This window comes from Opisthocomus hoazin, chromosome Z, assembly GCF_030867145.1.
Source record: "Opisthocomus hoazin isolate bOpiHoa1 chromosome Z, bOpiHoa1.hap1, whole genome shotgun sequence".
Lineage (NCBI taxonomy): Eukaryota > Metazoa > Chordata > Aves > Opisthocomiformes > Opisthocomidae > Opisthocomus > Opisthocomus hoazin.
The window spans coordinates 81,394,799-81,422,310 of NC_134454.1; the positions used below are offsets into that span (position 1 = coordinate 81,394,799).

The window sequence follows — 27,512 nt, forward strand, 5'->3', positions numbered from 1 at the left end:
AGACACTTACAGAATGAGAGATACACTATAAAGTTGTTTGGAAGATGCTGACTTTGGATGGGGACTGGCATGCTCTTTTCTTCTCTATAATGTTAGTGCAATTGCATGCTCAGCTTTAACATTTTATTTCTACCCCTGAAATTAGAAATACAGACATGCAGAACCACAGGGCAGTGCCAGTAACAGATGCTACAGAGGAAAGTGTGAAAAATCCCATAATGAACAATGATGGAATAAGCTGCCCAGTGATGAAAATTTCTTTCTAACCCCAAGCAATTAGTGACTGTCTTGTATCATAAAGCATGAAGGTTTGTGTCCTTTCTACATTTTTATCCAGTCTAATGTGGCTGTGGATGTTCTCATTAGCCATATAAATGTCTAATCCTTTTTTTTTTTTTTTTTATGCTGTTAAGCTCCAGGCCTCAGTAAAGCCTGTGGCAAGGAGTAAAGTTTTGGAGAGTGCATAAATGCTCGTGAGAAGGAAGAGAATAAGAAGGACCAAACACATGATATGCCTTATATCCAAACTGCTGTAAAGAAACTTGCTTTCAGGGTTTCCTTGCTAGTGGGGGTAGGCAGAAGTACATTGAGTGATGAGGGTTTAGACTGCCACTGTTTCATTTACGCTTCTGTTATAACTTAAGATGTCACTAAGTTATGAGGAAGCTGAGGACTGAGAAAGACCAAGGTATTGCTAAAGACACACGGAGATAAATCCAAACTTTTCACAAAGCAGACTATTTGGATGTCAGCTTTACTGGCAGAAAGGAGCCTCTCAGCCTGCAGGGAAGTTGAGCAAGGATGACTGTCAACTTTCAGTGTGTTAGGCTGTTGGTGTTTGTTCAGGGACTTACTGTGGATTGCTGGCTGAGCAAGTCTCTCGAAAACTCAGAGAGAATCAGATTAAGGCCATTGACTTTTATATAACCATGGATGAAATTCCTAACGGAAAGCTTTCTTTAATTATGGGGTCATTTTGAGAGAGTAACAAAAGCTCAAGTCACTAAGATCCATCTAGAAAGATCATCTTTTCTCTAATATCTGCAGTAATGGATCATGCAAGATTAGCTAAAAGGAGCTAGATAAATCAGAAAAAAGATAGACATAGAAATGGATGAATAAATAGAGAAGATAGGCTGGCAAAAGGCAGATACTGAGAGAGATGTATGGTGGAACAGATGGTTATATTTATATAACCTTAAAGACAGAGAGCTTTCTTGTTGCTGTGGCTGAGCTCACTGAGCACACTAAGGTCTCCCTCCAATCTTCTGATGCCTCTGTAAGCCTCCAAGAGCTCGTCATCTCTCTAAGCTGCTACAAACATGTAGATGCATGCCTAACTTTTAGCACAGTAAGGCCTTTGATTTGAATTCTTATTAAAGTCGAACTCATGGCTAAAGGTTTACAGTGTGGGGAAATGGGAAATTAAAATTATATTTTCAATACTCTTGACATTTCTGGTCTTTCCTTTTCTACATTCACAGGTTTTTTTCAGCGACATTGTCTGAGCAGTAACTAGGTAAGACTTTTGTATTTCTACGTTATGTGATATTTTTCCTTGTAGCTCGTGAAGTCCCCTGTGATGTTGAATATTCTGAGTTTTCAGGACTGGATGAGATAGAAAGAATTTTTTTCTTAGGGATTTTATGGGCTTTTTGGCTAACATCTGACTCAGTGTTTTATTGCCTAACAGACTAGATCAATCTATGAGTGCCCCAGGGTAAAATACTCCTTTGCCAGATAGTGGCTAGGATCAATTAACAACATTTACTTAAATTTTTATTGTTATTATTAGTATGTGTACACCAATGGTAAGGAACTCCTTCCTAGCAGAAGTACAGCTTGGAGGACACAGCTATCTCAAATCCTGAGGATGCTGAAAATATGCATGTGCACATTAAGGACCTGTAAACACCTGAGTTCTTGGCAAATACAACCTCAGAGTGTTCATATGCTTGTAAATACAAGTATAGAGGTCGGTATGTATCCTTTAGCTTTCCTCATTCATTCCTGACTGCCAGGACTTGCAAAATCACACTTTCAGTACTGGCATCTTTTTGAGCCAGCCACAGTCTATGAACCCCAGCAGTACTTCTCTTGTGGTGTGCCACAAAAGGGTGAAGCTGAGTCCATTTTGCCGCTATATTAAAGATGCTTCAGTCTCCAGGCCTGCTAAGGTAACAGCATTTGGAAGTGATGAGATTTTTGGAGACCAGCACCCGCTGCTTCAGCACTTGGTCTGAGACGTGGAGCAGTTTGAGTTAGTAGTCATGTGGACCCTCTGGACTTGACCTCCCAGAGCCACCTGGCTGCAAGGGAATCCCAGCAGGAGGTACCAATGGTGGGTGCTAGGAGATGCAAACAGGCTTAGCACAGCTCCTTCAAGGCTAGCCAGGAGCAAGACCCTTGGGAGTAGGACTAGGAGATCTACCAGCATGAAATGGACAGGCCTCAGATCAAATTTTAGCCAAAGCAAAACATGTTGGGTGTCCTGACTGTATTCACCAGATAAGTCACGGAGCTGATGAGCACTCAATTCTTCAGCATAAAAATTGTGTATCTCCAACATGCCCTTGATATCTATCATCTGCATTTAAGTATATGACAACTGCAGTACATAAATACACCAATGCTGGAGTGAGCCTTGATGGTGTGAAGTGTAATAATTCTGAGGTGGTTCATGCTAGACAAAGCCCGTGGATGTGGACAATCTCCATAAGATTGAAGGAGCAGGTTGTGGGCGCATCATTGTTCTGTCTTACCTGGGTAAGGGTGGATGCCATTAGCAAACACGGCTTCTGCGGCGGGCTGCCCATTAGCCTGCGGCGGGAGGCCAGTGAAACCATTCACCCCAATTGGAGATGGGATGCTAGGCACAGCTGGTGCAGTTATGCCAGGAGGCGTGCTTCCACCTGCAGTTGGGGACGACACAAAATCAGGGCTTGTGAGTACTGGAAGCAGTAACTCCACAGAGAAAACTACTGACACAACAGCTGTAACCACCACACAGAAGCTTTCTGATAATCCAAAAAATGAAAAATCTCCCAAGCTGTCATGCAAAGAAAGGGACTGTTTGTCATTGCTCTTGTATTTATAAAGCACTTAAGAAAGGCTTGCAAACCTGTCTTCAACAGAATGAAGCCTTCGCTTGGTGATCATGGTCTCTAGACTACATCCATGGCTAACATTAAGCAGTAGAAGACTATAGAAATATCACCTTTCCTCCTTGACTTCCTGCTTGGAGTATTACCTGTTAAAATTGCTAAATAAGCAGGCATTTCTTTCCTAGATATAATTTAGCACCTGAAGTAAACTCTCAGTCCTACATCTGCTACCTCATTGTCTTCTCCTATGTATGTTTGAAATGACTGGTTAGTCTGTGCTTCTTGCAACACATTCAGAATATTTTGGGGGCCCAAAATGATTTTTCAGTAAGTATGAAATAATATTTTCCTCTTGTCCTATGTAGGTGGGGATTTAAATTCTCTTATCTTCAACAATATCTTTCTGTGTCAGGATATAATACTGATTGAAAGCACCATTTTTGCAGTAACCTCTTTTCTAAACCAACTGCAGAAATTTTCTTCACCAGAGCAGCATCCCATGATGGGTTAGTCCAATAACACACTTTAATGACTTCTTAAATCTGTGTTGGTACTTCAAGAAAGCCAATACAAATGCATGAGATTTTAATACATTCTGATCTGAGTAGCCCAAAAAGCAGCCAGCTTTTCTAATACCCCGAGCAGAGAAGCTGATGCTCACCCTTTGTTTATTTAAATTGTGTTGGCCTTTAAAAATGTCCTCTGTGGAGGTACATGGAGCCAGTGGTGGCAAATGAAGTCCAAAGGCAATACTCTTAGCACATGCCATCAGCTTGCAAATCAGAAACTCTAGTTAAAATTTCAGTTGGTTTTCTGGATCTCTCCTTTATTTGCATAGACAACGTAAGTAATTTTTTCTAAAATTGCAGCAAGGGATTTGTGCTTGCTATTTTGTGCATGTCTAAGGAGTTTAGGCAAGTTCATGGCAATTCTTTAATTTTCTTCTTATAAAGAATCCCCCTGGAGAAGTCAGATCTGTAACTGGAGTAAAACTGGCATAATGCCACTGCAGAGAACAAATGGCGGTGATACGTGCCAATTGTGGATTTCATCCCTGGTTTGAGATCTTCTGCTACAGCTACACCAGCTGCAGATTTACAACATGGAGGGAGACAGAAGAGAAAGAAGGAATCCTAAATGAAATTTGATTGCTAGTACTCCTGTGCAGTTTACAGAGTGGCAGACCCACTGCAGACCCACTTTTCACCCTGATTATACCAGTGATGGGACAAATGCAAAACTTGAACCATAGTTTCAGAGATTTCAATTTAATTGTCTTGCAATGACAGGCTGTCATGTGAGATAAACCTGACGCTTGAGGGGGAACCATCAAAATGCAAGCAGACAGCATGAAGTTTTTATGACCTGAATTACCCACTGGGAATGCCTACTGCACTCCATTGACTGCAGGCAAACCAGGTGATTAGTTTAAACTCTATGTCTAACTTCTATATGGTTAAAGCCAGGTGAGATGGATCTTGTCTTTAGTCTGTTTGGCTGGATCCAAAACTCTTTAAGTTCCCGGCTCCCATGGGGACTCATGAGCCTGAATGAACTTGTGGCCACGTCCCAAGGAACCCACTCCCCCAGAGGTGGGATGCACAGAAAATCAGCTGGATTCGGAGGCATGAAGATACCAGCACAGAGGCACTGTGCTCAGCGAATATATCCAGAGCCTCTAGGACTTCTGGGTTACCACTGTCTTTTTTCAGGCACAATTTTTCTTTTGCTTAGGAAAGATCAAAACACTTTTTTTTTTTTTTTTCAGTGTTCTAATGCCTGTTTTTCATAGAACTTTGAAATGTTTCATTTTCATTCCAAGTCAGAACAAAGATACACTTCAATGACTGGAAATCCTGCTATGAAGCAGAATGATCATTTTCCATTTGGCTTTCTGAATGCTAACAAAAGCCAGCAGGAGAATTCATGTTAGGCTTCAGATATCTCCTCGCTACTCAGAAATCGCTGCTAGTGTTGTAGGCTTGCTTGCTCAGACGTTATGTGAAACATTTTCCATGTGTCTCATCACAAGCTTTGTGAGTGTTGTAGTAATACAAGGAGGCATTTCAAAGTCTAAACATGTCACCCAAGGAATATTTGTCAATGGACATTTCCACAACCCGTCACAGAGGTTTTACATGAAGAAAGGTACCCATCCAAGATAAATCTGCAATAATGCCAAAGTGCATAGTCTCTGTGATTAAAAATATGTCATAAGGAGAGTGAAAAATCTGCTACCATAAAAGAGATCATGGGATCATCCAAATCAGCATCTTCTTTTCAATAATGACCAGGCATGGGTGCTCTGGAAAGCATGTAAAAAGCACAAACTTTCCTCTCCTGTATTCTGACAATAAGAGTTTGACAGTCCCCAAAAGGCATCAGGCACTTCAGGAGAGGAGCAGATTTTACACTGAAGAAGGTCCGGGATATTTTTCATGTGGTGGATATCATGACAGACACAGAATTTGGCCTTTGTGCTGGTATTTACACACCAATGTCATAGAACTTGCTCATTCTCAGGACTTATTTGTATGCAAAAGAGCTTGTGTTCTTTTGTGGTCAGGCCATCGTAAACCACAGCCTGGATTCAGTTTTCCAGGCCCTGAGCACATTTGAATTCCAGGCAGTCTTTGTTTGACTCTCTCTGCTCCCACCAACACAAAACAAATCTAGCTAATGCAAATATGATAATCTTTCCAGCAGTAGGTTTAAAGGGTGCACATATAATTAAGCCACTTTTCTATTTGGATTTACAGTAGCTCCATTGACTTGTTGTTTACACATTTATCGTTATGTAAACATACATTGTGAAACGCGTGGTATAAGATTTTTGAGTCAAGCACTTTTTCTTGACTCTTCATAAGTTCACACGGAATGAGATCTGTCTTTCTTTCTCTCTCTGCCTCCCCCCCCCCCCCCATTCTAATACAAGCAAACGAAAAGATACATATCTGATCCAGCAGCTGCTGACGTTATTCACAGCTACAAATTGAAAAGAGATACTAAGTTTTGTGAATGGGGAGTTTTTCTTTGGCTGGCAGGTTAGCAGAACTCAGTTCATTAGGAACTGTCCCCAAGCCTGCACTAGTGTGGTGCATTTTCTCCTTGCCATGCAGTGTTGCTCAGCCATGAGGTGTCTTTCCTGGCTGCTTTGTGAGACAGCTCTTTCCTGCTCCAGGGCTGCGCAGACCTCTCCATGTCTGGCAATGAAGCTGTCCCTTTCTTCTCTTACTGCTCTGCTCTGGAGCCCCAGATCCTGCTCTGCCCAGCTCTGTCTGCACCACAGCTGGCTCAGGCATAGCTCACTCCTCCCATGTCTCACCCCAAGCCTTTGTCAAGATGGTCCCCTTCAGGCCAGCTTGATGCTTCAAGGTTCACACAAGGGCATTGGTATGCCACGTCTTTCTGAACACAGTCCTGTCCCCAGTGACTCTCATAAGATCAACCTGCATCACCCCAGGGAGCCTTTTATCCCAAGAAGTCCCTTAGAAATTGTTCTCTGAAGATGTATATTTGAGTCCGTCCTCTGCTCCCTTACCAGACTCAGTGGTATATTGCACACCTCTCCAATTTCTCACTGCTTTCCTCTCATGGTATGACCCCACTTTCCCTGCTACCCTACTTCCCTGCTGTTAAGACACATGCCACTCCACCACTATCAGCCCTGGCAGTTCCTTCACTTGTTCCTGCCCAAATGATGTCCTTGTGCTTCAAGCCCCAGGACAACCAGTGCTGTTTCCACCCCAGCTTAATTCTCTGCTCACTGGATCATATTCTACAGCTCCTAGCATGGGCTTCTTGTGACATCTGACAGCCTAGCCCTTCATAGACTACCTGTCTCTGCTCCAGCAGCCAGAAATGCTCTCAACAAATACTTGCATTCCAGGATGCACCAGAGGTCTTCCCTGAGTACCTCCTGTCCTATTTTACAGTAGGGGAAAGGCTTATGTGTCTGAAAGGCACAGCTCATGTCATTAATGGAGTTGCATCTCACCACAAACTTATTTTGTTTGTCTTTGGACAAGCCTGTGTGTGACAACACCAGCACCCACCCCTTGGCCATCTATATGCACCACTAATAAACCAATGTAGGTCACTGGGGGAGGTTTTGTGGCATTTAGGGGGTGCTCAGAGCTGAAGGAAAGCTGTGTGAGGAATAAGGCTGAGAGGGAAGGGTCATGGCTAAGATCCCTTTCCCGTGCCTTCCCAGCCAGCATCCTTGCTCCTCTCCAACAAGCCCATTGCATCCTGGCTCTGGTGGGTCTCAACCTTCTTGCTTTCCTCACCCACCAGTGAGCGTCACTCGGTGTGGGGGACAGCTAGCCCAAAAGCCAACTGCAGGCGAGCACTTTGACTTTGCCCTTACAACAATTTCGTGACACAGAATCTGACCTCCAGGTGGCTCAAGTTCTGGCAGAGGTGGTAACAGCCTTTCTCTGCTCTCTTTCCCCTCTCCCAGACCACAAAATATCTGTTTAACTCCACTCCTCACTTCTAGTGGCCTTTACCAGCAACACCAACATTTCAGTAAACACTTGTTGGGATTGAACCTGTCAGCTAACATTTTCTGCCAGGTCTCCTCAGGGAGGTGGCCAGATTTTCCTTCCCTTCACCCTCACCACCCACCCAGCCCCTTACCTGAGGTTGGTGTCATGGGGGCGGCCGCCAGGCCGTTCATGTTCAGAGCCGCCATCTGCTGCATCTGGGCTGCAGCAAAGGCTGCCATAGGGTTCAAGTAGCCACCCTGCGCCACTGACGCCATGATTGCGGCTTGCTGCTGCATCAGCTGGAACAAAGAGAGCAGGGAAAAAATATCACGCGATCACTGCCAGGGCAGCCCGCGACATTGTCATTAGGATGGGGACCTTGGGCTGGGGCGTGAGACATTCCTTTGCTTTGAGATGTCAGCTCACAAAATCTGTGGTACTCCCAATCTTCCTTCTCGTTCTAGGGGCTGGAGGCAAAGTGCGTCTTTGTATCTTGGGGTCTTTACGGTCCCCACCCCCATGATGTGTTCCCCAAAGTGGAGGTCTCCCCTGAGTTGGACTTGGCCCTCTAACTCCCTGGCCCTTTCCTGATGAGAAAGGCAGAAAAAAAAACTTTATACGTTCGTGAACAGAGAGGTTATGTGGCGTTTGTTGCTTATAGTAAAGCTCTGGAAAAGCACTGGTGGGTGCTGATGAAAGTGGTGGGGAAAGGGGATCCTCTGTCCAGAGCAAAAGCTAGTTCTCTGGGGATAACCTGATTTTTTAACCTCTCAGTGACAAAAATCAGATATTATTATACTGCTGGGAGGCCTCCTGTGGGCACTGCGCAAAACCATGACCAAACCTTCTAAACAAATTGCAGCACCTGTTTCTAACACAACCAAGCAGAGATTCCTGGAAGAGGATGCAAGAGAATGGACCACCCTTACTTTGGTAAGATTAATACTGTGTAGTGGGAAAAACTCTTCCCCGTGGTTTTGATCTGGGATGACTTCTTAAATTTTATTTTTTTTCCAGGAAATGATCAAAATGATACTTTTTTTAAGGCACATATAAAAGGCAGAAATGAGGAAACTGGGTTATATTTTCAGGCATCTGTGAGTAAAAATTTTGGACCAGAAGGGTTGTAAATGGTTATGCATGCTGGAAATGCTTCTTACATTAAAACCAGACTTTGCTATCATCAGACTTTGCTATCATTATTTTACACTCTGAACCTAGCACAGAGTCATTGCAGTTCATTTGTACAGTATAGCTGCAGTGGTCTCGTAAAATGCTCCTGGTGTGAAGGAGAAGCTTCTTCTAAGCTGCCTCTTGTCCCCTTGCCTGAGCTGTACAAAGAGCCAGACAAGGCATGTCTGAGTCCATATCCAACCCTGCTAGTGATCGCTGGTGGATGCTTAGGGAAAGTGTGCGGGAAAGAGGATGAGAAGAGAGCGAAACCTCACTCTATTCACTCCCTAGCCTCTGGTAATGCATGACTTGATGATAACAGTGGAGAAAGAAACTGTTTTTCTGTAGTGATTTTAGAAGTGACTCGTGTCTTTGCTGTCTCCAGAACTGGACTACCTCTGTTTCACTGTTCTCTGTGATTTCACTCTCTCTCCCATCAGGAACACACCCTTTGATGCTGTTGTTTAAGCACATGGAACATGCTTCTCAGCATTTAACAGACCTCAAAAGTCATAGCAAGGAACAGACTGTTCCCCACTGTTTGTTTTGGTATTGAAATGTCAGCTAAATTAGCAGGTCATACACATACACACTAAAACAAATCCTTGAAATCACTGCGCTCCTCCAAATGCTGAAACTTTCGTTGTCATCAGCTGTGAAGAGACCAAAGTGAAGGATGCTCTGCCACTGAGCTGTGGTATAACCATGGACAAGTTGTGTAAACTTGGCTTGGTTTCTCCAGCAATAAAATGGGACACAGGATACCTACCTCCCCACACAGGACTGCCTTCAGATCAGCAGATGAGAAGTGCTGTACTAGAGTTGAGTACTATTATTTTTTGTAGCCTAATGTAGATTGATGGCAAGGTGATGGCTTTCCCTTTGATTGTTAATTACGCTTTTTTATTATACCCTGCATAAGACACTTTCACATTTTAATTAGTGATATCCTGTTCTTTGTAATTACTGATGGAGTGATTAGACAATCTTTTATATTATAGTACAATGCTGATTCCCATTTTAAGGAGTACATTTGTTTCTAGGCATCGTTTGAGTTTATTCTCCAGAGAAGGCACTGACCAGGTGATTCTAGTAAGTATGCCAGTGAAGTGAATGAGGAAGGAGGGATCCATCCGTCTTTAACACTGGATTGACTCCAGTGTTGGGTGTTCTTACCAATATGTCATTTTCTGTGCTGGGCATTTTCACTTGGGGACGGCTGAGGACATAACTCTCCAGTTTCAGAAAAGATGGCCAAGATCTGTGCCTATAGGATCTATTTAACACTGCTGATCAAAGTGGCATCTTTTCTCCATAGTTGACCAGAGCTGCATGAACAAACCCGCCCCAAAACATGGAATGACATATGGCTGGTCATGTGTGTGCCATGGTCAGTCTGGCTGGCAGATAACAGCATGGTATTTGTAACAGAGACTTACTAGAGCAGGCAGGGGACTATGTTTTTGGCATTTCCTGTTGTCAGATTCAGTAAACTAAATATAGATGGGGTCGCCATTCATGCATTTCTGTCACAGACCTTTGGAAAGAAGAAGGTATTTTCTCTCTCATTATGAGAAGAATAAGATGATTCTAATCTGCTTAGCAGTGCTGAAAGTGCAGGGTTTGCAGCCTAAAAAGCCTGGTGGATTTCAGTGAAACAGTCACTTAAAACTGGCTGTACTCCCATAGAGACTGAATTAGGAGCTTGAGGAGCAAAGAGGTTAAATTTAGCTTAGGGTTAAAGAACTAATACAGTAAACATAAAGACCTAACCTGTGATTTGGAAAACAAGGTTCAGTTGCTTCTGCTACAGCAGGCATCCTGCAGGGAGCAGCCACCCGATTTCCATGGACAAGATGACACTTAAGGTCCCTTCCAGCTGTTATTCTGTGATTCTAAAATTTATGTTATGGTCAGTACTCTGGGGATGCCCAAGATGCCCTGGAGACCTGGAAACACTGCTAGCATGATGAAATGAGCTGGAGCTCTGTACATCATGACCCAGAGAACGTACACCTTGTTGCAGTCTTCAGAGTCAGCCCGTGGCGTAAACCAGGGTGTCCTCCAGAGTTGGAAGGAGTCTAGCATCCCATACCAGTACACAGCCACGTACCCCAGCTAACTGTCTTTGTTTTCTTAGCTAGAGAGAGGACCTCAGCCGTGTCTCAGCCACTTCTGGACATCACACCCCTTGGCAATACTTCTGCCACTCTTCTGCTGTCATGTTCCCTGTTCATGCCCTTCCATTTCTGGTTGGAGGTGGTCAGGGGTAAATGTTAAAGGGGAAGGTGAAGGATGCCTCCTCAGTGGCTGCTGGCTACAGCCTGGCTGAGTGCAATGGCAACACAGGGGTGGAAGGATAGGAACTCGGTCACCTTCAAAGAAGCTGACAGCATAGACTTACCTCCTTTCCCCAGAGGGTCTCCAGGGATATTTAAAAAAGAAAGGAAAGTCCTGTAAGGGTCATCAGTCTCTATTCTAAAACCTCTGGGGCATTCTCAAGTGAGCTCAAATAAAAGCCACCCCACTCCTTCCTCAGCTCCCCCTGAAGACAAATGTCCCATCCACTCTCCTTTCAATTTGAAAGAGGCCCAGTGTATTGTCCCAATTAATAAATCTGTAGAAAGTGAGGCAGTGACCCACCCAGGGGCAAATCAATAGCAGCAGGGCCCCTCGGTATTGTGTACTTTAAAATATGCCATTTGAAATGCAGATTTTCCTTGCCTGGGTTGGGGCCACAGAGAACTAATCCGAAAGGCAGCAGCCTTGTTATCTCAGTTTCATCCAAGGGGGTGGAGAGGAGCTTTTCCCTTCCTCGTCTGAAAGGACATATTTCCCCTTGTTTCTCTTACTTCCTTAGCATGATCTTTGCCTCAGTGTTTTGAGCTTTTTCCTATCCAATTTTATAGATTCATTCCCTTTTTCCTCCAACTTGGGCTTTACTATTGCTCAAACATTTATCTTCTGAGGAGACCAGGAGATGTTACCAAACAGGTTCATGCTCATGGGCAACACCTCAAGAATTATGAGCCTGCAGTCCCCATCCGAAGGCTTAAGAACTGATGGGGCAGTAGGAGAGGCACTGGTAAGGCCATTCAATCTTTATCTATGTTCGCTGGATAAAGAACTGGCTGAATGGCCCAGCACAGAAAGTGGTGGTGAATGGAGTTAAATCCAGTTGGCGGCCAGTCACGAGTGGTGTTCCCCAGGGCTCAGTATTGGGTCCGGTCTTGTTTAACATCTTTACCAATGATCTGCATGAGGGTATTGAGTGCTCCCTCAGTAAGTTTGCAAATGACACGAAGTTCGGTGGGAGTGTTGATCTGCTCGAGGGTAGGAAGGGTCTGCAGAGGGATCTGGACAGGCTGGATCGATGGGTCGAGGTCAACTGTATGAGTTTCAACAAGGCCAATTGATGAGTCCTGCACTTTGGTCACAACAACCCCATGCAAGGCTACAGGCTTGGGAGAAGTGGTTGGAAATCTGCCCGGAGGAAAAGGACTTGGGCGTGCTGGTTGACAGCCAGCTGAATGTGAGCCAGCAGTGTGCCCAGCTGGCCAAGAAGGCCAACGGCATCCTGGCTTTTACCAGGAATAGTGTGGCCAGCAGGAGGAGGCATGTGATCATGCCCCTGTACTTGGCACTGGTGAGGCCACACCTCCAGTACTGTGTTCAGTTTTGGGCCCATCACTACAAGAAGGACCTTGAGGTGCTGGAGCATGTCCAGAGAAGAGCAACGAAGCTGGTGAGAGGTCTAGAGAACAAGTTTTATGAGAAGCGGTTGAGGGATCTGGGGCTGTTTAGTCTGTAGAAGAGGAGGCTGAGGGGGCATCTTATTGCTCTCTAGAACTACATGAAAGGAGGTTGTAGTGAGGCAGGTGTTGGTCTCTTCTCCCAGGTAACTAGTGAAAGGACTAGAGGCAAAGCCTCAAGTTACATCAGAGGAGGTTTATATTGGATATTAGGAAAAATTTCTTTACTGAAAGAGTGGTCAGGCATTGGAACAGGCTGCCCAGGGAGGTGGTTGAGTCACCATCCCTGGAGGTGTTCGAAAAACAAGTAGATGTGGCACTTCGGGATATGGTTTAGGAGGCGTGGTGGTGTTGGGTTGATGGTTGGACTTGATGATCTTAGAGGTCTTCTCCAACCTATGATTCTATAAAGTATGGGGAGGGGTCGTAGTGATGGCTCATCAACTGAGAGAGCTGGGAGGATTCATCTCATACACCTTTTTGCTACCTCTAGTATAGCCAGCTCTGTCATCAATGGATGGATAGACACCTCCACAGACTTATCTATCCTGTCTTAGAATGGGAGATTAAGATAAAAAAACATCAAAGGATGCAGTTTTGCAGCACAGCTGCATCAAACCAAGAGCTTGCCAATGCACATCTTTCTCTCCATGTCTTACATGTCTTACATGTCTTACAGGACAGATGAACACCTGGTGCTGTTGAGCATCAGCTCAGGAACAACACCAACAGAATTTTAACAACACAGCACAAAACCACGATGCTTGCTCCTGGTTTTCCTCCCAGAAGTGATTCGCTGTGTGGTCACTGTCAGTCCAGTGGTGTAAGGTGAGGGCATGTTGCAGGAGATGAGGCTGGGAATGGGATGGCTGCCTCTGGCATCAAGTGACTATTAGACAGTAGGGTCGTACCACAGCACTCAACAGAAGGAAATATTATCCTTTTCTTGCAGGTCGAACAAGTGCATGAAGAGATGAAGTGACTTATTCAAGGCCAAAACCTTCTGCTAGAAATAGGACAAGGATGCTACAGCCTGCCTTTCCCCATATGAAACTGAAGAAGGGGAAGAGGAGAGAGGATTATTTCTGATGTGCTCTTTTTGAAATAGCATCGTCATTACCCTTGTAGAAGGCTTACTCTGAACGATCTGATGACCTTGCTTTTTTCAGTGTTATTTTCTATCCTTGTCTCTGAACCACATGACGTTTTGTTTGACTTTTCATATTCTTCATTCAGTAATAATAATAAAAGTAATAACAGCATCCCACACTTCCCACCTCTAACGATCTATACGAACACTTAGCTAATTAATCCTCATGGTATTCCCTTGATAGAAAGAGGTAAGTAAAGTGATCAATCAGGTAGTAAGAGGACTCATATTTGGTAAAATCACAGAACTGACAAATTCATGTCTGTTTTAACTAACTGGCCATTGGGAAATAGAACCAAAAGTACCTCCCAAGCCTTAACAAACAGAAAATACTCTGTAAAAAAGTCAGAATCGTCCTTCAGGCATTTTTCAATGTCTTCTCAGAAACGGAAGTTTCTGCTTTGAAAATAATACTTAAATTTAATTAAGATGAAAAAAAAAAAAAAAGAATGTGCAACACCTGGAATCATGTGTCTGAGCATCTTTCCAAAGCCTCATAGACAATAGTTTGGATTTCTAAGTTCCTGAGAACTGTGGAAATATCTCAAAACCTAAACAAAACAAAGAAGTATATAGAGCCCAAAACTGAGTGTTCATTATTTCTGAATTACCAGGAAGGTGAAGATCAGAAATATGGTATTAGCCCTGCTACAAAGTATTACGGCTTCAAAACAGCTTCCTCTTCTGAAATGGATCAGAACATGTGATTTGCATAACAGGTAGTATTTATCAGATATAGTGTCCCATTTTGGTCATTGAATTATAATAACTATTATCTGCAGAAGATACTCTATATTCAGCAAGTTTCCCCTGATTTTATAGGGCTGGCTGATTTTTTTTAAGTGCCTTTCCAAAATAATTTCACAGTATGAATTGAATAAATATCGGAAGAACCAATTCTTCCATTTAGCATTACCTCAGATCATTTAGCAGAGATATCCTTTAATTTCCACAGGAGCTGGGACAGGGAGGCAGAGGGGGCCACCTAGGCTTTTACGGTCAGCATGGTTGTTACTGCTGCCCTGCCTTCCCAAGGTGACCACTTACAAAGATGACTGAGTGCTCTGCAGTGCTGGATGGTCCCACAGTAGTTGCAGTTTTTGTCTGCAGTTCAGGAGCTGCAGGCATTTGTACTTTTTCAGAGTGAAGGGAGCTGGGATGTACTGATGGGAAAGGACTTGCTCCAGGCTGGAGAGCAAATATTACTGTTGCCTATATTGCCCCTGTCCCCACCTGTCTCTTTTTACTCTCTAACTCTATGCCTGTCACTTGATGCAGGATGCAATCAGTCCCATGGCTGGAATTTGGCCAGGAGACCATGGCTAACACTCCCACCCCAATTTTTATGCAAACTTGATTTATGACTTTGATCTGATTTTAAATAATTTAAAAAATAAATAATTTATACAGTATCTGTCACTTTCCAAGGCGCCTTCCTTTGTTCTTGCTTTGCTCTTCTGCATTTTCTCATGTTCCCAAACTTTTTCGGTCTTTGCATGTCTCCTATTCTGCAAGGTGGGGCAGCAGTGACATGAGACAGCCACTAACTTCTTGCCACTTTCTTCATAGCAAGAAAACCTGCAGGAACTTTTGCAACTGTTGCTTATTTGGGCCAGGACTATACTACCACCTTTCATAGTTTGGTTTGATTTTTGCTGCTCATGATTTTGGGCTTGGCCACCCCACCACCTACCGGGGACTAGGAAGGTATGCTGTGCTGCTCTGAGCTGGAGTGTGTGCCTGCAGGTTTGTTCTTGACTGTCAGCGAATCAAAGGTGGTGCCACCTAGCATCAGCCTCCTCCTCTCCAGGCTGAGTTCAGATCTATACCTCATCCTGGCCTCAACAGAGACTGCAGAAACAGCTGTCAATACCCAGAGCTGAGGTAGATCCACAGCAATCTGACAACAAAAGGGGCTGGTGCCCTGTACATGCATGAACTAAGATTAATCATTGCCCCATAAAAGGGGAAGTTAAATGAGCATGGGAAGACATTGCTGAGAAGAGAAAAACCTAGAACAGTCCAAAATAAAACCTGAAACAAATTAGTACAGGGGCTCTGGGAGCTTTAGGGAGTCATGAAACCTGACTTGCCATGATTTGCATACAGAAGAGGTGAGGTGGGTCTGGTGTGTCTTTCTGTGTCACTGAAACAACACACAGACTTAGTGCCAATCTTTGTCAGGTGCACTTGCAGGTGGCACCTGAGGAGAGGGGTGCAAAAAAAACACACTGAGGATAACCAACCTTGCTTCCCGACTTTTTTGTGTCTGGAGCTGAGGCCATATGGCTGCTGAACCCAAGGATTAGTTGCTTAGCTGATGTGAGGCCATCTCTGCTATCAAGGTTAAAGTTGCTTAAGCTGAGTTTGAGAAGCTTGGCAGTGAGACGCAACGGGGAGTGAACTGTGACATGGCCATTTGCTCAGCTGCAAAGCAGGCAACTTAGAGAGGAGCTGGGGCCCAGTGAAGTCCTGGTGGCAATACTAACGACTGTCAGTCAAACATAGATGGACTGAGACCCTCACCGCCTCTCCTCAGTGGTGCTACTGGCTTTGCAAATCCATGGCTGCCCACTTATCTCTCAAACAGCTACACTGGGAGGGTTTCTGCTGCACCGGCCACCTAGACATTTGGAGGCCTTTTCACAGGAGCTAATCCAATCCTGGTGACGGGCATGACACCTCTCTGGGAGAGATTCAGCAAGCAACCACTCCCTAGGAGACTTAGCAACCTCCTCAATGGAGACGGACCATTAGAAACTATTGATTAATCATCTTTCATGGGATTGCTTGGGAACTCATGTGGAGATACCAATCAGGCTTGCACTGCAGTGGGATAGCTGTGAGGACAGGTTACGAGTATGAATCAGAGAGTATAGTGTCCCATGCTGGTCCTGTTCTTACTACTAAACACTGAGACATTTCTTAAACCTGTGTTACCATCATAAGTCTGTGTGAAAACCCGTGGAGAGACAGCACAAGAGAGAGCCATGTCCCTGAGGGAGGAGGGAAAATAAATAAGTCTGATCACCACCTTTATTTGTACACGGGAAAATAAGAACAGGGGGTCAAATGATTCACACAAGGTCACATGAGTTGCTGGTGGCAGTGGCATCAGCTGTCACTGCTGTCCTGCTCTTGCATTTTCACTGTTTCACCTTCCCTCCTCTTGACTTGCCTTAGCTCTTCAGCTTCAGTTCAGGCTGAATAAAACTGCCCCTCCTTTCTCTCTCCCCCTATCGATCCCTCCATCTCCCGCTGGCATTTACGAGGTGCCAATCATGCTGATATCTAAGAGCCAGCAGTCCGAGGTGGATTAATCAGGACAGAGGGAACGTCACAGAGCCTCGGCACTCCCTTCCTTCACTTTTGTGTGAGACTGTGAGATGAAGCAGATATGGAGAGACACAGATAGGGAGGCTGATTGAGAGACAGCATCTGAGCACGCTCTGGGTGTACAGGTGCCACATGGAAATGTGATCCTATCATTTAGACAGCTCTGAAGTCCCCAGGGTAATTGGTGTCAGCAGCTTGTCATATCCAATGGGTCAAGATTTAAAACTTTTTCTTTCCCCTTCATTAGCATATTTACCAGGAAAAAAAAAGAGGATGGGTCCAATTCTGCTTCCACAGAAATCAACAGGAAAAATATTAATTGGTTTCAAGTGGAGCAGGAGCAGACCCAGGAATTTTTCGTACTCTTCCTTCAGTGATAAATCCTTACTCCAGTATCTGCACTCGAAATGTCCTGTATTATCTGGTGAGAAATAGATGGAGGGAACTTTTGTGGTGCAAAGCTGCAGACTGCATTCTCTTTTGTATCACTGTAAACCTAATGCTGACAATTAGAAGAATTGCTCTAGATTAAAAATGATGTGAGAAGAGTTTTTGTACCAGAGCATCAGGACAGTGGTGTTTTCACCACCTCTCCAACTGCCTGATCAATGCCTGTAGCGTAACTCTGGAACCACATCTCCTGCCTGACAACCTCTGCAGATGTGTGCTGAGCTGCCCATGGGTTGCCTTCTGTTAATTCTTCTGGTACGCAGGGGCACAGCTGCTGCATCCCCCTACCAGGCTTCTGGCCACTGACCTGGGCTCAGTTGTGATTTACTGCCTCTTCTCCTCTTGTTGCAGCCTTCCCTGGCCAGGAGGACAGCTAAACACAGTCAGGCTGGGGAGAAGACAGGTCTTCTTTCATGTGAGGAGGGGACCAGGAGACAAAGGAAGAGGCAAAGATTGTCTTTGATGGGGAATAAAATGAAGAGGGAAAAATGGAACGAATAACAAAATTAGTCTAGTAGGGAGAGAATTAAAAAATGTCCAGAATAGTGCCAGCAGATGCAGCTGGGAGGGAAGGGGGGACTGCTGTAAAGCTCTGCCGCGTATCCTCATGACTCTACATGGCTGATGCAATGGGTAGGCTGCGTTGTACCAACTGTTCAGTGAGGCACGGACACTCAGTGAAGGACAGAAATGTCAAGGTTTTCAAGTTAAGAAAAGAACATAATGGCAAATCCATGGTGCCAACACATGAGAAAGAAACAAGCATGGAAGAAAGCAGAGCCTGGTGGTCAATGTGCTGGAGGGGGTATGGGTAAACTGGAATTGATTCTTGGGTTGGCCCTGTATTATCTAAGGCAAGGCATTTGATCTCATTCAGGAAGATGTTACTCTGGAAAACAGGATTAATGGTATTTCCTGCCTGCACACAAATCTAGCATAGAGTGCAAGAGGGCCACATTGTACCACCAAATGGATGAAGCACCTAGACACACTCTCACTGCCTGCAAATCTGCTACAGAGAGGGCAGCCAAAGTCACCCGGCAGTATCGGGTCTGCCTGCTGCAGGGATCATCTCTACCTTCCTCTGAAATACCCGGCAGAGAGACCATTACCTCAACCTGGTCTTGTCTTGCAGGTCCTTGTTAAATGTAGCCTAAGGAAAGGTAGCTAAGCGAGAGACATCCATTTCAGGGCTCCGTCAAGAGCCCAGCTCCGTGTACAGCCACATTTTCTCAAGGGCCCAGGGTCCAGGTTTGGTGTGTAAGAAGGATACCTGAAGTTAAACAGTGCAACACTTGTAAATAGCTGATGCATTTTCCCAGTATGCTTGAATTGTAACGTTTTGAGGAGCCAGGACTGTAGGTGTGCACGTCTGCTGGTCCGTATTAGTATTATCTAGCATGCTTTGACGCATCTAAAAGCACTTTTGTCAACAGCTGTCATTTTATACTGAAGTCACTTCAAAAGTACCCACAATGATGCAAGGTGCAGCAGAGGAGGGCCAGAAACATATCTGTGCCCTCACAAACTTCCTTTGGCACCAGAGGGTGATAACACTGGGCAGAAAACTAGGATAAGCTGATTTCAGGCCTATTTTATGCAAATCCTCAAAGGGTAGTTGTGATCGGATTTTACAGCAATGGCTTAGAACCCATAAGAAGTGTCTTGCATTGATGCACACATGATCGCAGTGTTGTTACTGCTAGAATGGGCTATTGCACCTCTGAGACTTGCCTGGGAGATGCCTTTGTTTGCCCTGGACGGCAAGGATTAGTTTGCTCCCATCACGTAACCTGTTTAACAGAGAAATCCTTGGTTCCACATCTGCTTAGTTGTTCCTCTGCTCACATGTGCTTTTGTGCAGTTCTAGGTGCTGTTCCCATTCCCGTGGACATGCAGAGAGCTGGTGTCTATACTTACTGCCTGTGCATAGGCGCCATATGCTCCAAACTGGATGGCCATGGGGTTGAACATGCCCATTTGTCCTGCCATTTGCTGCATGCGTCTCATTGTACGCTCCTTGTCTGTATCTGCAAACTTCACCACCAGGCTGGAAGAGGCTCCCTGCAGGACAGGAAACAAAAGGAGACACAGAAGGCCATGAGCCCGATATACATTGGCTATTGCAATCCAAATATCTAACACAGTTTTGGCATCACGGGATCTGGCTGGAGCTGATTCTTTCCATGCAATGTTTCCAGCCTATTGAATTGGACCTTTGCAAGAGTCGAGAACATCAGGAAGGAAGTAAAGGACACTGGAAGGGGAACAACTGAGGCCAGCAGCTGGTTCCTTATTTCCTCCAAAATTAAGGCTTCCAGGTTGTTGTTAATGTTCTCTTTGCAAAGGTTGTTGCCTTTTTCTTTCAACATATAGAAAACCTTCTGGCCCAGCAGGTTGTCCTCATCAGAGGACAAAGATCTGGATGCAGTGCAGCAAAATGTAGGAGCTTTTGCTGGATGAATGTGATAGGATTTGCTAACTGATTTATTTTGATGGAGTGTGTTAGCTCTGCTCATGCCAGACCCCCTGAGCTGGACCGCCCTTTCACATTGCCATGTCTTGTAACAGCCATGTCCAGTGAGAAAACTGTGCCCAGCGTTGGAGACAGGATTCAGTGTGCTGAGCTGAGTGTATGCATGAAGCAGTGTCTCTTCAGCACTGTTAAACTAGGGGAGCAAAAATAGTACCTGATGGACCTGGGTTTCCTTGTCATGAACAGCAAGAAATAGAGGCTAGCACAAAAGAGTGCACATTTAATGTTACACTTTTCCAGGAAAGCTTTGCAATATTTGGGTTGTGTCTGTAGTCAACACTGATGCAGAACCACAGTGGTCATCAGACCTGGCTGCAGAAGTCTGTGTAGAGTGTAGAGCTTTTGGGAATGAAAGAAATCCCTCTCCTCCCCAAAATGAGATGAACGGTCAGCAACAGCGAGTCATAGATTTCTGATAGGTGGCAGAGATGGGAATAAATACATCTGCTTAGGAAGGAAGGCACTGATATTTTCCTGGCTGCCTCTGAGGACATCCTAACTTCCTGGGTTGATTTCCCACAACTCAGTCTCCCCGGAGGAAGAGGGGTGCAGTGGAGGGGGCTCTGGCAGCAGCCCCGACTGCAGGCAGACAGCTGCCTCGGGAGCTGGGCGGCCACTGAGCCTGGGGAGAGGGGCAGGTGAGCTGTCAGGGGACTGACAAAGAGCAGCTGAAATCTTCATTTTCCCATGGTACGCTCCCCTTTTGACACACTGGTATTTGCTGATGGAAATACAGTCAGTGGGGAAATTGCCAGCTCAGTCTCTGGCTGCGGCAGTAGAGGAAGACCAGCTCCACGTCGGAGGATTTGGGCTGTTGCAGGGCCCTTGTTTTTCTAGCAGAGGTTGGATTGCCTGGGATTGCACAGAAGGAGTGTTATTGACTGGCTTACACACACCCCTATGTACCTGTAACCAGAAAAAAATAGTCTCGGTGAAAGCAGATTTGCTCTGCTACAAACTGGGAATAGCATAGTGAACCACAACTATGGACATACATGTATATAAGTCCAATTTATGCATATTCAATAGCCTCTCCAGATCCTCAGTTATGAATAAAGACTTGAGGATTTAACTTGCTAAAAAAAACAAACCCAACAATGTAAGGCCACACAATGAGTGATGTTGCTCTGGATTAGCAGCCTGTTCTGGGAGGAAGTGATTTTCATTGGCAAATAATCTTTCTTTTTGACCTGTTAGTCTCTCTCTAATAAATCTATAACCCACTCAAACAATGTGGTGAAGAGCAACAAATTGAAAGCAGTGTTTCAGGAAAACAAAGGGATGGATAGATGAATGCTCTATTCAAGGGTGGAGAGAAGTCTTCAGAAGTTACTACAACAGCGAAACAAAGCTGAGGGTGGCAGAAGAAAAAAAATCTAGCCAAAATTCCTTTGCATTTCTGCTTAAGGCTGGGAAACTTTTCATTTTTTTACATCACATGATGTAGTTATCGATCCTTCCCCAAATCAGACTCTTAATTGCAGCTCATCGACAAATGAATATTTTAATGCATACATTTCCTGCTAATTATCACCTGGACCAGTCTTTAATTAGATTTCAACACTCATTTAATTAACCCTGATCCAAGAGACTGTTTGGTAACCTGAATCTAATGATTTAAATTTATTTGCAGCTGTATTGGAGGGAGGCACTGGTCCCCAGCAGACTCGGCTGTTCAGAGCTGCTGTCTTGATTTGCAGAGCAGAGGCTGCAGCATAGTGGGCACAATGCAGCATGGAGGATTTTGGAACTGGAAAAGATGAATGAGTATTCATCTCTGCAAATAAGTTTTCAGGGTGTGATCTGCTCCAGTTAGCAGGGCAGAGAAGTTTAAATAAGTTGGTGTCTTCTTCCTTCCCCTTTTCTTTCTATTTCTATTTGCCCTGGAAGTCTTAGGGCCAGAGAACTGCCTCGGGAAATTGCTGATGCCTCACACTGTTGAAAACCAAGCTATTATTGTACATGGCATCGTGAAAACATGGCTAATCTCCACATGAAGTTCTTGCCCCTGAAGTGTTCTTCATCCTGATATGAGTCATAGTGACTGCACAGCAGCCGTTTGACCCAATGGGATCTAAGACAGCCTCTTATGAGATGTTTTTCTGTGTTGCCTGTCACAGCAGGACTTCAGGCCTCTTTGAACATCACTATCATATGCACAGGGCAGAAACGCCATTGGCAAATAAAAGCAGGTTAGAGCACACACTACAAAAAAAGAGGAGAAAAAGGAGAGCTTTTTAAGAGTGCTCTGCAATGAAATGTGCATGTAAGCAGTTAAAGATATGTAGCCAGTAGAGATGCTGCATTGCTCTTGAATATGAAGAACGACCTTGGGATTGACGACTTCGGTATGTGGTTGCTTATGTGCAGTCTTTTTGCACTGCCCAAAAGAAATCAGGCAGTAAACTCCACCAGATCATCCAGTGCAGGATTTTTGGCAGAGGACCCAAAGAGTGCTGCTCATCTACAGCAAAACAAAACTACTTTCTGCTCCAGCAACTCCTAATAATCCATTGGATAACATTAGAAATGCCCCAGAATGGGCCAAATTTTCCATGGGGTAAAAACTTCAGAGCCCTTCATCTCCACTATTTATTGCTTCCGCAAGCAGTTAAACCACGGTGTAAATCAGCCGTTGTCTGCTGACAAAGGCAATAGGTCCTGTCTGCTCGGTCATTTATTAGTAATACATAATCTCCCTCTTGCTCTCTCCTGTTGTTGAACTGGAACTTATATTTCGCCAACCCCCAAGAGAGTTATGATGGGTAAGTCAATAATGTTTGAAATGTACTTTGAGATCTGTGTGTTCATTCTGCTTTTTGCCGAGGGAAGGACCTGTTTATTTCTCTACCTTGCAGATCCACAGTCAGGAGACTAGCATGAAAGTGAGCGCTCCCGCTGGTGCCTCTGCAAAAGGCTACTTGGAATATGCATTTATCTCCTTTCCCATCAAATCAACCTCCTTTTTCAAGTGCTTTGATATCTACTGATGAAAGGAATAATATAAGGGCTAAGTATTATTATGCTTTCCCTAGCCTCTCTTGGACCAGCAAGTCTACTTAATATGACTATCTTGCTTCCCGTCCCCCTCCTGTGTGCAGTAATGAATTGCTCCCCTTAGTCAGCAGAGTCAGATGCTCTCTAGGCTGGCAAGGCGAGGGAGAAGGTGGAGGAAAAATCATCCTGTGCTACACTCACTTTGTAATCCCTAATCAGAGTCCTCTGTGGGAAAAACTAATTTCCCAGCCTGTCTTGACGTGCGAAATAAAGTTGTTCTTGAAAATGGGAGCTTGACAGGTCGCTTGTGAAATTTCACATTCAAACAAAAATAAAATATCCATCCATTGATATTTTATTTAAAAGCAAAGCAAAACAAATCTTTTGCCTGATTGCTGGGACTGTTTCTCATTAGTTATGGCCTTCCAAATGGAGTGTATACACAAATTGAGCAAAAGCTTTTCAAAAGACCAAAGAATACTGCACAGCACTGGGGAAGCTGCTTCTTCCTAGAGCAGCATTCATAGGTAAGGTTTTGTGAAGATATTTCCTTGCAGAATATAGGCCTAAATTTTCTTTTCCAAGTATCTCTGACTCAGTACATTATCAATCTCTACAGATGGTTAGACAACTTTTTCTTGAAAAACTGATGAATTTGGGCCTAAATTGCCAAAGCCATTAAATCATGTTTCACTTTAAGCTTAATGAACATCCCATTAGAGATAAGCATACAGTTCAGTACTTTACTGCAAGGGTATATCTCTGATATGGGTGGACTTTTATATCTTGGTTAGCTTAAATGGGGCCAGTTAGAAGTTCTGGGCCAAAAATATTTAAAAAAAGGTTTGTTACATTAAAGTTCCAGTGGCTAATGTTCTTGAGTATAAGAGATTTGAATGTGCAGGTCCAATTAAGTACCTTCCAAAATGTCAGCCATGCACACCAGCCAAGATACATAAATGAATAGGTGCTGATGGATACTTCTCATTTGGGCAATCAGACTACCTTCCTAAGTGTCACCACAGGAGTGGGGTTGCTTGTGTTGGGAATTTTGTGACTGCAAAACAGAGCTGGGATGATGCTGATCTAAGGATCCTTAACGTTAGGGTCTGAAAGTCAAAGGAGGATTTCTTGACTTTGGGCTCTGTCAGATCAGGCCATCTGGTATGATGCCTCCTAAGTTTGGAAACAAAACCAGATTTTTTTTATAAATGCCTACGTAGCTCTGCTGAAACTGGGGCTGCTGAGTTAGCCAGTGGGGGCTTGACGCTGACCTGGGATTTTAGATAAGCAAGAGAGGAAATACTGTCTAATTAAAACTGTAGAGCAGGGGGAATTTTCACCACATAGAAATGTAATTACTCATGCTGGGTAATGGCCAGAAGACCAGGACTAATATCCCTCTGCTCTTGTGAAATACGCTATGTTTTTCTGTACTGAGGGCTTCAATTTCATGTCTCATCTGAAAGATGGGTAGGACTGCAGTCACTAGGAGTGATTTCCACTGTGCAGTCCTGAAAGCTGGTTTAGACTCACTTGAGATGAGAGTGACAGAGACGGAGTGGGGAAAGGAGGCAAGGAGGCATTCATCCAGGGCTGGAGTGACAAGCCCTTTGATAATGCTGCTCCCTCGGTAGAGGGGATTCCTCATGCAATGTCTAAGCAGAGAGAGTTGCTGCAGGTACTTCCTTTCACAGGTCTCCAGAGTGGTAATTTATTTGGAGTAGAAGCTTGGTTTAGGTTTTACTTGCCCATACACTACTTAGCAGGTGTCTCTCTGCACTAAAGCTATTGCTTTCCACAGGGCAACAGAATCACTGACTCCTGGTGGCACTGTACCCAGTTCTAATTAGCAAGAACTTGATATATAGCCTGGGTATTAGTACGCCCCTCAAATCAAAACCAGATATCCAAACAACCTAAACTTCAAAGCAGAGTTCTTCAAGTAACTCTACATTTTTTCATCTCAGTCTATAGATGATAAAAGTCCTCACAGAATCATTCACCTTCCTTAATGCATTATGAAGTGGAAAGTGTTGTTATGCCAGTAGACTGGAATTTCTTACCCATTATTTAGGAATGTGACAGTAATAAGTAATTATTTCATCTCTATTTTGAGAAAAACTTAAAATCCAGAACTGAACTCCAAATGTTTAGTTCTGAATTTACTAAAAATATACTTTCCCCCAAAATATTCTTACAACAACGAATGATGATGTAATTTTTTTATACACTACTATTACTATTAAGAAAATGTATGGTAGGTGCAGCATAGAGCCCCATGAGAGCTAGTATACAAATTATCTCTCCTTCTATCTAAATAGGAAAGGATGAAAATTAAAGAAGTGGAATAGTTCCAGAGCCATAAACTGCAGTGTCTATTGTCAGAGCAAGATCACTATGAGTAAGGAGCCCCTGATGCTTCAGGACTCTGCTCACATCAGTTCCACTCTTCCTTGGTAGTTCAGGATGAGGACATGAACAGCCTAAGATGACTAGGAAAGAAACAGATGTTGAGGAAGGGCTGGCAAGCCAGGCAGATACATTTCAGCTGTGCATGTCGCATAAAAGAACATTTCAGCGGCACTGAGTTGCAAACAAGCTGCACATGAGTGGGCATCCCAGATCATAGTCATGCTGTATGACTTTAGGCTATCACGGTGTGAGGCACATTGCTTGACTAGGATAATAAGAAGTGTTTGCATTTTTGCAGTGTATTTAAAATGAAGGTCTCCAAGCACTGTACAACCTTGTGATCATTAATTGATAAATAATTCTGTTTTCAGGGACCTATCACTCATGCTTTAGTGTGGTGAAACAGATGGCCAACTGAAGTTATGAGGTGGAGTAAGCTCCATGAAGCTCAGTCAGTTTTGGTAGAACAAGAAGTAAGTATATGCTGAAGGATCTGCCCTTACTGCATTCCATTCTACCAAGACTGAAATGTGTCTCCCTGCTGCTGGGCGAGACTTCATAACCACTATTCCAGTGAGTACCACACAGACCTTCGGGATGAGAAGTCAAACATATTCCCCTCCCTAATTTCACTTGCCAGGGGATGTCTGAGCAAAGTCATTGGTGTCTGGTAGGATGCTTCATGTTTGTGGATTTGTGTGCACTTCAGTTCAGGGTCTTATGTGAAAGTTATAGTTTTGCTCTAAATACGTCTTTGTCTTTTAAAAATTAATTTTCATCTTTGCAAAATCCATTTGGGTAATAGCTACTGAATCACTTAACGCCAGCTATGTTTGGGCCAGGGACAGCAATCTACCAGTTACTAAGGTCTTTCTGTTTTCCTTACCAGAATGTGTGTTGTCAACCTAGACCACACACCTGAGCAGGGCTCAGAAGGAGTGGACTAAAGGCAAACAAGGAGAAGCACCCAGACTGATATAATGTTGAGCCAGAGCCCACTTAAATCAAAGGGAAGATCCCTCTGATGTAAATAAGGTTTGGAGAAAAAGAAAGAAGAAAGGAAGAGGGGTGAAGAAATAAACCCACTCAGGCAAGCAGAGAGGTAAAGACCTAATGCTCACATCTTCAGCCCTCTCCGTGGTTGGAAGCACAAATCCTATCAGAGGAAGGTGATGATGCCTGATGGAACTTCCTCCAGTAGGGCGGGAACACTCCTGCCAGGAAAAGAGCGTTTTTGGGATATGGTTTAGTAGGCATGGTGGTGTTGGGGTGACGGCTGGACTTGATGATCTTAGAGGTCTTTTCCAACCAATGATTTATGGGCTGCAGTCTCATCACTGTCTCTGGTCTTGCAGAATGGTCAGTGCTTGCAAATTATTTTAGCACCCCTCCGGTCCTATTCTCATCCAGACAAGTCTTGAGTGAAGAGAGCCTCACAGGGCTGCTGCCAGTGCCAAGATTTGGGCAACACTCAGCGGTGGCATGGTCCCAGTCCAACTTTCCCCCAGCTGCCTCCACAGTTGTTGGTTTAGTTCCCAGCTTCTCTTGGACATGTAAAGAGATGTTATGGTGCCAGTTAAATCTTTTTCTAGAGTGAAGCCATGTGGATCATGAACAGTTATCCCTCTTATCCCGTTTGGAAGCAATGAATGCTGTGGTTTGGAGGAAGTGAGGAAGCCTGGTAGAGATGACGAGTGAAGCCTGTCATGCCCCACAGGTCTCTTTGTTTTCCTGCCAGATGCCTGTGTGGCTGTGGAGACGGAACTGGAGAAGTAAAGGCCAGCTTTGGCACCAGCATGATTCATACCCCTTCCAGGTAGCTGGGATACCTGGATTTCTATTCTGGGACCCAGAAACATATTATTTATTAGTCCATTTATGGAACAAGGGAGAGGCAGGGAACACCATTCTGTGATTTTATTTTTATTTTTATTATTAAGGGAAATTATGGCAATGCTGGGATACTGCTGGCCCAAAGGTTGTAGATTCAGCAGTCTTGGTGACAGCAGTGGGATAGGATGGTCCAACGGCCTTAGTCCCCCTCCAGCCAGAACCTGCTGCCCAAAGGAAAGCGAGCCTGAGCTGTTCAAGAGCCATTGGATTTTGATG

At 44.3% G+C, this 27,512-nt stretch overlaps 1 protein-coding gene across 13 annotated transcripts in view; it reads right to left on the minus strand.

Annotated features, from left to right (window-relative positions):
* CELF4 (CUGBP Elav-like family member 4) overlaps positions 1–27,512 on the minus strand; it is a 730,949-nt gene that overhangs the window by 72,481 nt on the left and 630,956 nt on the right. For all 13 annotated transcript variants that reach the window (XR_012766635.1, XM_075447257.1, XM_075447252.1 and 10 more), the window contains exons 6-8: positions 19,376–19,519; positions 7,746–7,893; positions 2,763–2,912 (exon numbers count right to left, since the gene is read on the minus strand). Coding sequence is in view for 12 of the 13 variants with exons in the window: in XM_075447257.1 (XP_075303372.1) it covers positions 2,763–2,912; positions 7,746–7,893; positions 19,376–19,519 (442 nt within the window). In the remaining variant the exon portion in view is untranslated. The remainder of the gene's footprint in view (positions 1–2,762; positions 2,913–7,745; positions 7,894–19,375; positions 19,520–27,512) is intronic.